General features: G+C 30.9%; 1 protein-coding gene across 5 annotated transcripts in view; it reads right to left on the reverse strand.

Moving 5' to 3' along the window:
- Positions 1-12,652, reverse strand: part of LOC106458360 — a 142,917-nt gene that overhangs the window by 11,794 nt on the left and 118,471 nt on the right. For all 5 annotated transcript variants that reach the window (XM_022384553.1, XM_022384552.1, XM_022384549.1 and 2 more), the window contains one exon: positions 11,162-11,342. In XM_022384553.1, the coding sequence (XP_022240261.1) occupies positions 11,162-11,342 (181 nt within the window). The remainder of the gene's footprint in view (positions 1-11,161; positions 11,343-12,652) is intronic.

Genomic DNA, 12,652 nt, shown 5'->3' on the forward strand with positions numbered 1-12,652 from the left:
GCATTTGCCATACTAGGTAAGCTAAAGAGAACTACTGAACATCAGCTTCATAAACAGATAAGGTGCCTGTAATTGCCATTGACATAATTAAAGAAAATGCTTGAAGAAGAATGACTGGGCCTTGGGACACTTTTTTTTTTGTTGTAAATGTTGTTTCAAGGAGCACAAAGAAGAAATGGGATGGCTAGAGAAAAAAGAAGTTGCAAACAGATAGATGGAGCAAAAGTGCAATGAGGACAAATTTACTATTGCACTAAGTAAAGAAAGGCAGTCAAAGTGACTAGAATCTCGTAAAGCACAGGAAAAAACATCTGAACACAGACAGTGCCGAAAAAAGAATGAGGCTATGATCATGTGCTAGTGCTCGTGGAGGTTGTGTTGCCCTCCTAATGGTGGAGGACTACAGCATTATGATGAATACATCATAGGCTGACACAATACATGTAACATATAGGTAAGGATGGGAGTTTCTTCAAGGCTTGTGGCATGCATAGGAAAATTTACAGCAATTGTGCACAAGGCAATATCTCTTATCATTGTAGAATTAAGTAATGTTTCTGAAAATACCATTATCTAATACACAAATTGTTTGATTTTTGAATTACAAGACTATCTTTTGAATCTCAGATACAAAAAAGAAAATCTACTTTTTTGTGGCATTGCTCTATTAAGTGAAATAAAAATCTGGACGAGAAATAAGAAGTTACAGAAAACAAACTACAAACTTATTTATTTTAATTATTTTCAGTTTTTATAAAAATGATATTAAAAGACTAAAAAAAAATCAGAGGTTTCTGTACCCACAAAGAGCACCAGATAACCAATTCACCAACAACTAATTTACAGTTTGTCAAAAATAAGTAAAACTGCCATCATCTGCTGTTCTCAAGAGTTGTTTGATAAATTAGTATATTTAAAACTTCCAATTCACAAGGTTGAAAAAGTAACATTAATTAATGTGATTAGTTGCTGGATAGGCAGGACAAATACAGCAGTTGTCCAGGCATCTGGTTACCCTATGTATTTACACATGGAATGTTTAAAATATATGTTTTGTAGTAACTGATCTTCATGAAATATGAAATACATGTTTTGTGTTGAGCATAAAAATTTAGCTGATAAGAGCTTGTACATTTTATTTCAAAATATAAAATTATTATTATAATTTTTTTTATATTTTGCAACTACAAAATACCAAACATACAACCCTAAAATTAAATTATTATACATACAGAAGAATTGTAAAGAAATAGAATACTACATAACTTTTGAAAGCTTTTCTTTTTCACCAAGTGCATAAAAACTGTAGCACATTAATTTAGAATTAATGTTAAAGAAACCTCTTTCACTCAATTCAAATGGTAGAAGTCATATTCTTCTGATAAGTCAAGTTATTTGGAATATGGTTGTTCAAGGAAAAAAAAAAGAATATGTACATGACTATTTCATCAATTACGTCAATTTTGAATTAACTCAACTATAACTATATAAATTGATTCTTCAAACCATTGGTATTTGGTGAAACTTTATAATTACAGAATCGAGGAAAAAAACAGACAACTGTATGTTTCACAAAAACTTCATTTATTCATGACCATAGTTTCACCAGTAAAGACATCATCAAGTACAGATCGAAATGGTTTGTAAACAGGTTTATATATGTTTAATCAAATAACTGGAATTAACCTTGATATTCACCGTGATACAAATGGAATGAGAAGTGAAGAGGAACTTAAATTGATTTGTTTTAAAACTTGTATTTATTTACTTCTAAAATTTCCAGGTTATTTAGTTTTTGTTACCTTTTTCACAGATATGTAAAATTTTGCAGTTTTCCAGATCAAATGTGTGTTTAGTTTCAATAAGGTGGGATGCATAAGTTGAATCCATTTTCCTTAATTTCCAGCTTCTAGAGTGTTCTTTAATTGTCATTTCAATGGAATGTCCCATTTGACTTGATTATACACTATTGCAGTCTTGATTTTTCAATTCTGTCTTTCTTGTTGCACAACATTTTGTGTAGATTATTTGTACAGTAGAAGGCCAGTCTGTAGATTTTTTGTTCAGTGTGTTATATATTTTGTTACCTTAAACCATTTCTTTTTGTTATTGTTTTGGTACAGTATATGAGTATATTGAGTTTAAGTTCATGGCTTCTAATTAATTTTGTTCCTCAATTCTGTAATTATGTAGTTTCACCACGTAGCGATGGTTTCAAGTATCAATTATATAAAACAAGCTAGTACAGCAAAATTAACAGTCTTATACAAAAGACTGAAAATAAAACAGTGCTTAGCAACTCAACACCTCTGGTTCAATAACAAGTGTGTGACGTGGAATTTCACCCCGAAATACATCTTACTGAAGTTCAAAAACACTTCAAGTTCAGCCAAGAAAGCCCTAGAATCAGCAAAGAAGACCTGGCTATAGAAGAAATCAAGAAGTGGCACAGTGTTAGAGACAATGTAAGTGAACACCTTAAATAGTTCACAGTGAACTGTGTTTCTATCTTCATCCAGTGGAATTTGATCTATTGGAGAGAGACATACATGAAAATGTAAGTCAGCTGATACACAGTACTTACTTGAATCAGAAAAGAAAACTGGATAATCTGACTAAACATGAGAATAGTTCAAATCTAGTAGAAAATTACCATTCAAAATTCCATCCTAAGTTAATAAACTGTTCAAAAACCAAGTTCACAAAAAATGAATCTAACCTCTACTTAGTAAAGGTTTAAAATATTGTCACAAATCCAGGTTAAATGTAGAAGACTTTGAAAATATTTCAACAGTTAGAGATAACACTTAATGCTGAATCTGACTATGTAACAAAGAATATATGTTCTAAAATGATTCAAACTTCTTCCAGGAAGTATGTTAAAATTGGAGATAGGGAGTCCAAGCTGATTACATTAATAAACTCTAAAATTAAAAAATGATAGTTTAATAATCACAAAAGTGGACAACGGTAATTTGACTGTTATACTTGAAAAACAATATTATTGTAGTAAAATCAATGAATTCCTTGATTCTAACAGTTTATGCTACTAAACAAAGACCCCACCAAAACCTTTAACAACAATGTTAAATCTTTGTTGAAGAACAGAAAAGCCTACTTAATGAACTTGCCAGCCACATATCTATGGACTTCCTAAACTGCACAAAACAAATATCCCTATCAGACCTTTTGTTCCCACTTACAAACTAGCACAGAAAGCTCACAACATTTCCAAAAATCTAACTGGTTTTAAACCTAAGTTTAATATAAAAAAAAACTCAATGGAACTTGTAGAAAAAAAATCAAAAATGTTGAGATACTAAATAATGCCAAAATTGTTTCCTTTGATGTTTGTAGCCTTTTCACGAGGATACCTATTAACAAATGTAAACAAATTGTTAGTGATTTAATGGATAAAGAAAAAGTAAACTCTGTTCAAGCCAAAGATCCAAAAACAATAATTACTACTTGCTAGGATCAGAACTACTTCAAATTTAATGACCAAATACATGAACAAAATTACAGATTAGCTATGGGTTCCCCCACTCTCCATTGCTTGCTGATTTTCCATGGATAATTTAAAGAAATTGTTTAGCAATGAAAATAATACAAAACATGTCAAATCTTGGTACAGATATGTTGATGATGTGATTGTCTTTGGACAGGTTCCAAATGTCTACTTAACAATTTTGTAACTTTTCTAAATTCACAAAAATATATTAAATTTGCTATGGAATTTGGTGAAAATGGAAACATTAATTTGTGGACTTAAATATTGACACAAATAATGGCATACATTCCTTCAAAATCTTCAGAAAACTGACTTGTAGTGACACCATTATACATGCTTCTTCAAGACATCCAATATATCAGAAACTTGCTCTGTTCCACAGTTTGGTACAAAAGCTTATCACTGTAACCTTTTCATATGAAGATTATGAAACTGAATTACAAATAATAAAACATATTGCTGTTAACAATGGCTATACAATAAAGTTAATTGACCCATTGTTGTTTAAAAAATTAAAAGCCATAAACTTCAAATCAATATACCCACATATTGTACCAAACAGCAAGAAAACGAAATGTTTTAAGGTACCCTAAATTGATTGGAAAACATTCTCACAAAATATATAACACACTGAACAAAGAAATCTACAGACCAGCCTTCTACTGTATAAACAATCTAGGCAAAATGTTATGAAACAACAAAGACAAAACTGAAAAGTGCAGCAACAGTGGTGTTTATCAACAAAAGTCTCAAGACTGCAATAGTGTGTGTGTGTGTGTGTGTGTGTGTGTGTGTGTGTGTGTGTTTATATATATGTCAAACAGGACTTTTCATAGAAATAAAATTAAAGAACACTAGCAGCTGGAAATTAAGTAAAATGGATTCAACCTTTGCACCCAACCTTATTGAAGCTAAACACAAATCTGATGCAGAAAAAAACTGCAAAAGTTTTATGTATCTGTGAAAAAGGTAGTCAGCCTAAAATTTTAGAAATAAATATAAGTCTAAAACAAATCCAGAAAGTTTTAAATGACTAAACCAACTTAAGCTCCTCTCCACTTGTCTCAAGGTAAATGTCAAAGTTCCAGTTCTTTGATTAAACCTGTTTACAAACCATTTTAGTCTGTACATGATGATGCCTTTACTGGCAAAACCATGGTAATTATTAAATGAAATATTTGTGAAATATACAATTTTCTTTGTTTTTTCATCAATTTTGTAATATGAATATTAAATTTAATCACCTTGATAAGTTGATTGGTCAAATCCTAAACAGCATTTGCTTTTTATTGGTAATATTTACTGAATGTGGTAAATGAATATATGCAAAGAATTGCTAGATAGAATTAAGTTAAAGACATTCTTTTATAAATTGCTCGAATATAGCGTTTTACATTCACTACAGAAACCCATCACAGAATATCTTATGTAATTTACAAAAAGTCTGGATTCAACTGTAATCACAACTAATAATGTAAAAATAATTATAACAAATAAAAAAGGTCACTTCAAAATGACACAAGTTCAAAAAACCATTAATACAGTAAATTTAAATTAAAACTTAAATAGAAAACAAATGAATAAACATCAGAAACCTTAAGTTCTGTTTTAACTAAATAAGTTAATCTTGCTAATGTGGCTAAGCAAGATAGTATTTCAAATTCATTCATTCATTTACCAAAATAATATTAAATATTTAATTTCAATAGTTTCAGAATAAATTGAATTTCATTTCTAAACAGAGTTATTACTAAGATAAAAAATTATATTAAATAAAATAATTACTATTATGATTATCAAACTGTCAAACATGTCACCTTCATAATGATGAAGACAGTATGTTTGTGTTGGGTCGTCAAAAAATTAATATCTTGTTTTGGAACACTTTCATAAACCACCCCCCAAAAAACATATATCATGTATAATAGTTAAATGAACTGCCTAAACATCACAGTGTAGCCTATGTAAAGTTTAGTATACACTAATCCCTCATAGTTACGGCACACGACAAGACATGCATTCGGCAAGTAATGCTGTTTGAATATAAGAAGGGAACAACGCTTCTGCAGCCACAAAGAATATCAAAGAAGTTTATAGAAATGTATTGAACGTTCATAGGTGTCAATGATGGTTCAGCAAATTTGATTCTGGTGACTTTAGCCATAAAAACTGTTATGGCAGGGGGCGATATGTTGGAATTGATATTGATGCTTTGAAGATGCTTGTTGAGTTTAACCCAAGGCAACACTTGTGAAATGGCCCTGAAATTGCATGTCTCTCATGTAATGATACGTAAACATATAAAGAATTTGGGAAAACTCCATAAAGAAGGTGTTTGGGTGCCTTCCGAACTCTCCAATGATCATCATTTCCAACATGTGAATGTTGCTTTGTCTCTTTTGGCACGTAATGCACGTGAACCATTTTTGGACAGAATTGTCACCAGTGATGAAAAATGGATTCTCTATGCAAATGCCAAAAACAATGGCTCATTCTTAGACAAAAACCATTTCCGACCTGAAACCTGGACTCCATCCGCAGAAAGTGATGATTTGCATTTGGTGAGACATTAAAGGAATGATTCATTTCGGACTCCTCAATCCACAGCAAACTGTCAATGCAGAGATCTATAGTCAGCAAATGGAACATTTAAATCAAGCCCTTCATCAGAAACTCCCTTCACTCATCAATTGGAAAGGTGTTCTTCTTAACAACAACGCACGTCCACATGTGGCACATTTGATGCAACACAATATTATGGAGTTGGGAAGTTCTTCCCCACCCACCATATTCTCCAGATATGGCACCATCAGTTTACCATCTTTTTCATTCGCTGCAATGCCATCTTAATTGGAAAATGTTTCCAAATGTGGAAGGTGTTAAATAGGACATCAACATGTTTTTTTACTTCAAAGCCAAGTGATTTCGTTAATCAGGGCATTAACAACCTGATTGTAAGATGGAAAAGCACCATTGATAAGAATGGAGTCTATTTCATTTAATAAATGTTTTGTTTTGATATACAAGTTGTTCAGGTTTTTTCATAAAAAAAAAGGGGACATTAATTTCTTGACAACCTAATACTAATACCTAGACAGCCCATAACAATAACAGAGTCAAAAATATCAAACAATCTATAATTTAGCACTCTTAAAATAATGCATGAATATTAAACATTCACATGCAACTGCAAAGCTCCCTACAGAGGTATTATTGAGTAAAACCAAAATACAGTCAAATCCATCACTTTCTGCACAAAAACCAATGCAAGAAATAAAATCAAAATCAAAACTTGTTTATCAAAAATAAAAGGTCAAATGGGAAGTATGTTATTCGTCTGATTTTACATACATACCTACGATCCCTGAGAACATTAGAATTTAAACCTTCATTACATGTCTTTTAGTGTGATAGTCTGAGTTGTTAAAATGTGTTTTTCTAGCAAGTTTTAGTGAGTGCAAGTCTCAGATTTGAATCTGAGCCAAGCAAGTAAAAAATTAAAATTACCACAAGAAAAAATAGCACCCAATGTGAAAGCTTGTTTGTGATAATGGAAGAAGTGGTAGTCTAAGTTAGTTGTTAAACAAAGTAACTTACTAGTAGGTTAATCTTTTAGCTCAGTTGGTATAGAGCACTCGCTTGGAATTTAGTAAGTCTTGAGTTCGAATCCCAGGCAAGGAAAGAAAACTTTTAAATAACTTATTGTTGATGGTTAAACATTTCAGAACAAATAACAGTAACTGAACCAGTTAATTGTTTGCTTTTTTCTTGAAGTAGGCAGAAGGTTTAATGTCATTTTCTAAGAATTCAAAAAAAATTTATAAGCTTGAAATTTAACCATTTAATGAAAGAAACTGAATAATGCCAATTTATTTTTACACACTTCACTAACAGTGGGATCCATATACTTCATAATAAGTGATTTTATGTACTGCCTGTTACAAAACTCAATATAACAAAAAAGTCAAACAATTTGGTGAACTAACTAATTTTCTATATAAAATACATAGGAAATCCCAGTACTAATTAGTGAGATTAGCTATAGTACTATTGGAATTTTTGTTCACATTTTTTGTGTGACTCATACATTATTAGAATACCTGTACCCAACAGTAATGGACATACAAGCAATTTGATACATAAATAGTTATGGAAAATGTACTTACAAGTTTAAGGGACCCAATCTGTAATTCTAGAGTTAAAAGGTATTTTACTTTATGATTTATAAACTTGATAAATATTTACAATGAGTATCTACACACAGTAACTGAAGTATGAATTCTGTACTTACTAAAATAAACTAACTAGGGAAAATATAAAAATCATTACAAAAACTCACAGGAACTTTTGAAACTTTTTAAATGAAAATTTCTCGAGTCCAGGTTATTTACAAGAACTGTTTACTATATTAACAAGTTTCACACAACAGTACCACAAAACTTCCAAAGACAGAAAAAACAACAACTAAAAATGAGTTCATAGATGCTAAAGTTTTAGAAGATTAACATACTATACTATCCTGATTGTAAAATATATCATAGTAATAAGAATTTGGCAATGTATTTTTACACAGTATTTTCAAAAATAAAGTTATCATGGGTTTAAGTGTAACATATTAATGAGTTAATAATCTTAATTTTCAAACAGAAATTCCTGTTTTCCCACAGGAAAACATGTGGTATAAATCAAGAAATTTTCAAAATCTTAAGTACTATATTCAAAAAGCCTGAGATCTCCAGGTTACATTACAATACACATAATCAGGTTCTTTTAAATCCCTTGAGCCAGGTATTATTGTTCTTAGTGTGTGTTCTGATTTTCATACAGAATTTTAGAAAATGTAGGATGTTAGAGTATTGTGATAAAAAGCTAAAATTTTATAATCCCTCGATTTCAATACAAGTTTTATCAAAGAACATACTTCAAATTCTGTATGAAAATCAGAACCCACACACATGATAAATAGTCAAAAGCATACTATCACTGACAACATTTGATATGTTCACAAATTTAGTAAACACATGTTGGCAGATTTTAAATGAAAAATAAGTATCTTTTTTTATAAATAATCAAAGTAAAATATAACAAGAGAGAATCTTCAATAGCCATGGCACTTGAAATTCTTTTAGACAGGATTAGTGTAAATTAATCTGTGTGACCTTTTTTCTCTTTTTATTAACTATATTTTTGTGCACCAGTAATACCAAGCATTGGGCTCGTGCATATCCAATTCAATTTTATTACTAATTAGGATCTCTACCAGCCTACCTTCAAATTTAAATTATTTTAGGCAGTGTGAGAGTAAATTTGGGTGTGGTCAAATACATCGATCAAAAGGGTTTCACCTCCCAGATCCGAAAACGTAATTAGATCTCAAATCAGTCAAAAGATAACAGAGCCATGAGCTAAAACTTTGTACTTCAAAAAGGAGCTTTATTTATGCTGTGGCTAAAAAGCATTTTTAATGCTGTGTTTGTTTGTTTTATTCTGGAAAACTTTAATTTAGAATTAGTCTAAATACAGGCATAAGCTAATAGACTTCTAACATTTTCATTTTATATGAATAATAATAAACTTGGTCCTAATCCACCACAGTTACTTGATATCACAATCTTCATATTGTTGTAACATTGTTCTTTCACTGGGCAAGTTATTTTAAACTATTTGTTGGAAATAATTCAAAGTCCAGTCCATGCAACAGTAACAAATCAATTTATTTCTTCCTTAGTGTTTCATCAAACTGCCTTCACCTGTATACTGTTGTAACTCGTACTTTATAGGCCAAGTTTAGAAAAGATGTTTCAATGGAAATACCAGGAACAGTAACTATACTATGACTAGCATAAACATACTTCTACAGTTTCAATGATCAATCAAGTAACTGAACATATGCAATAACTAAGACTGATCCAAATACTTTACTAAAATTAAATATTTCACTGAACTAAAACTGACTGACCAACACTCGACTAACTCAATACTCATTTACTAGTCACTGCTCACTGAAAGCAAAATGCTGTTTGTTGCATTTATAATCTAGCCTTGTTTCCAGATACTTTACAAAGTTACTAGATTATTGTGATGTTGTTTAGAACGTTCTAGGCTTACTCTCACATACTTACTCAATATTAATGTCATGCACCCTATAGCTAACATCAGAATAAAAACACTGAAAATAACAGCACACACAACACTGCCTCCTTCCTGGATTGTGAAGTCCCATGAACAATTCTAATACAAAAAACAACAACAAAAAAACTGCAGAATCTCCAGGTCTTTTTTGGTTGTTTTCCTTTCTGAGTCCCATGGTATACAGATGGGATGGCTTCTTGTCTCTTGTTGTTCTGTTGCTGGAGGTCTTCATCTTGGGTAAGTAGGTGATAAAATGTATCCACAGGCAGCTGAACTCTTGAGGATCCTCTAGAAATGTTCTGAACTAGAACCTTGGGCTCTTCAGCAGTCCAATTTCCACTCGCAAATTCTTCACAGAGTTATAAATTTGGTCATTCTCTCACCAATGTACTTCCAAACTCTATCATGAAAGATGACCTTTGGCTTGGATGGCTTATCTTTAAGATTCTACACTCCACATTGATTCTTTTCAGTACAATGTAAAGCTTTTCTGAACACCTACTTGACTTTGGACTTTGTCAGTTTAAATTCAGTGAAGTATCTTTTGGATCAATGTTATTTATCAAAAGATGACAAACATAACCAATTCAATATCCATTTACCACTTGCTGAAAGCAAAACACTGATTCTCATATTTATAATCTAGTCTTGTTTCTAGGTGCCCTCCAAAGTTACTAGATTTTTGTGACATCATCCAGAATGATCTAGGCCTACTCCCACAAACTTACTTGATCATAGCATCATGTGTCCTTCTAGCTAACATCCAAATTTAAACATTGAACATTTAGTCCACAACAATGTTGTGTAGTCTGAAGGAAATGATGCTAGGTAGAAATTTGGTTTAAATAAATGTATCCAATAATGACATCCAAAAAACATGCAATAAAAAAGTTTTGGCATTAAACATGTTAAACCATGGCTCTTTGTCACAGTGGACACCAGAAAATTTGTCTTAAGATTTTTCATCCAACAAAATGTTTTTTTACACTTAATTTCAAAAGTTAATATAATTCTGGCAACAGCAATTTCTTTATAATCGGCAAAAAGCATAATCAAACTGTAAAATAATTTTCATATTGGAATTATATTTCAAGTTCCATTAGTATACATTAATGAAATAGCAATAAAAGCAATTTACATAAAAAGTTATTTTCTTACAGCATCTGTCAGCAAAATCGCTAACCTATAATAATTACTTTATTTAATCCATACAAAAGAATTTTTAAACTGATTACTCAAGTGTAGTTTCTGTAGAAAAATACAGTAAACATGTGATGTCAACAAAACTTGCTAGAAATGTATTATTTCTATAATGGTCAGTAACTTATTTTATAATTTTTTAATTTAATGTTCATGTATTTTGTCTATAGTACTAATTCTAAGTAACATTTCTTTCACTACAAGTTAATGTTGGATTATGCACCTCACTATTTACCAATGAACTTACCACAATGGGAATATCTAGCATTATTGTAGTTTAAATTAACATAGAGTAGTTTAAAAATAAATTTAACTTACGGGCAGCAGAAAACTGTTGTTTGTTTTGTAAAGTGTTTATATGACGTTGTTGGCGAACCATAGCCTCTTGTCGTTCTCTTTCTTTAATTTCCTGAGCCAGTTTTTCAACTCTGTCTTTGGCTCTTTGCGCTACCTCTGAATAAGTTAATTTACGTCCTTTATCAATGGGTTCTTGAATTGTCTAGAAGTGATGAAAAATGAAGGATGAAGAGTGTGTGGTAAGAGAAGATTTTACAGTACACTCACATTAAAACTATGTTCAAATAAAATGGCAATGAAATATTGAAAAGCTTGCAAATGATTTTAGAATACTATCATTAACAAGCCTAGTGAAATAAACATTTTTAACACAATTTTATTGTTACACAAAACACTTCAAAACATTCCCAGGTTACCAATATGCTACTCATATTATGTAGCTTTAAAGCATACCTAAACTACTTTAAAAGTATTGTCAAATTGATCAAACATGTAACAGTAATATTCCAATCAACAAAATTTTAGTAGTTAAAAAGAAAAAAGTACCTATATTATTATTATAGCTATTCTTATTTGCTAAGATTAATTTTATAAACTCCCTCTTTCCTTTCTCTTACCCCTTCTTGAATTTTCTACCATTTCCAATCATGCATTTATCTAGTTACCTAGTTACTTTAGTCTCATATTAATACCACAGTGTGCTCACTGCCTATAACTAAAATCTACCCAACATACACAAAAACAAAGCAATTTAATGGTTGTATTTTCTCTTTTAAACAAATTAATGTGCCAAAGTCAAAATCTAGCTGGTGTCTGTCACAGCTGACAAATATTGTGAGAGAATGACCAGTCACATGGCGATGCTATTACAAACCAAAGGAATCAAGATTTCCTGAATCCACATGGAGTCTTGATTCTAGAGAGTTCTATGTGGTTTTCATCAGATTATCATTTCAAGTCAACTAACTAATTCATTAGAGGTGATCATACACATGCCTATGCAAGTATACATACTGTTGTTTTTATTGCTGTGTGTTGTAATAAAAACTAGTTTATACCTAACATCATAGTGTATATTCTGTGCATTTCTCACACAGCTTAAAACTCAGTAAAGTATTCAAATTCAGACCACTTTCAAATTTCCTGTTTGACCCTGCTGTTATTAAGCAAGCCTATTTAATTCTTGCAAGGAAATCAGTTCAATTGATAATATCACAGTAGCAAATATATGGCAAGGAATGTTAAATATTAGATCTAAGATTTTACACGTGTCAGCTAAAGGGTAAGTATAGGTAGTATAATGTTATTTGTTTACAGGCTACAAATAAAAGCTATAAGAATGTGTGATAAACTAATGACATTCTTATAGGAATTGGTACTTGTACAAGAGGGTAACATTGCAAATGACAACCTTCACATGTAGAGAAGAGTATTTTTGATGCAAGCATTAAAAATGGCTATAATAAAAATAATAGAAAGTGTAAAATCTTTGATTATCATATCAGGTTCCTA

This window comes from Limulus polyphemus, unplaced genomic scaffold (genome assembly GCF_000517525.1).
Source record: "Limulus polyphemus unplaced genomic scaffold, Limulus_polyphemus-2.1.2 Scaffold451, whole genome shotgun sequence".
In the NCBI taxonomy this organism is placed as follows: Eukaryota; Metazoa; Arthropoda; class Merostomata; order Xiphosura; family Limulidae; genus Limulus; species Limulus polyphemus.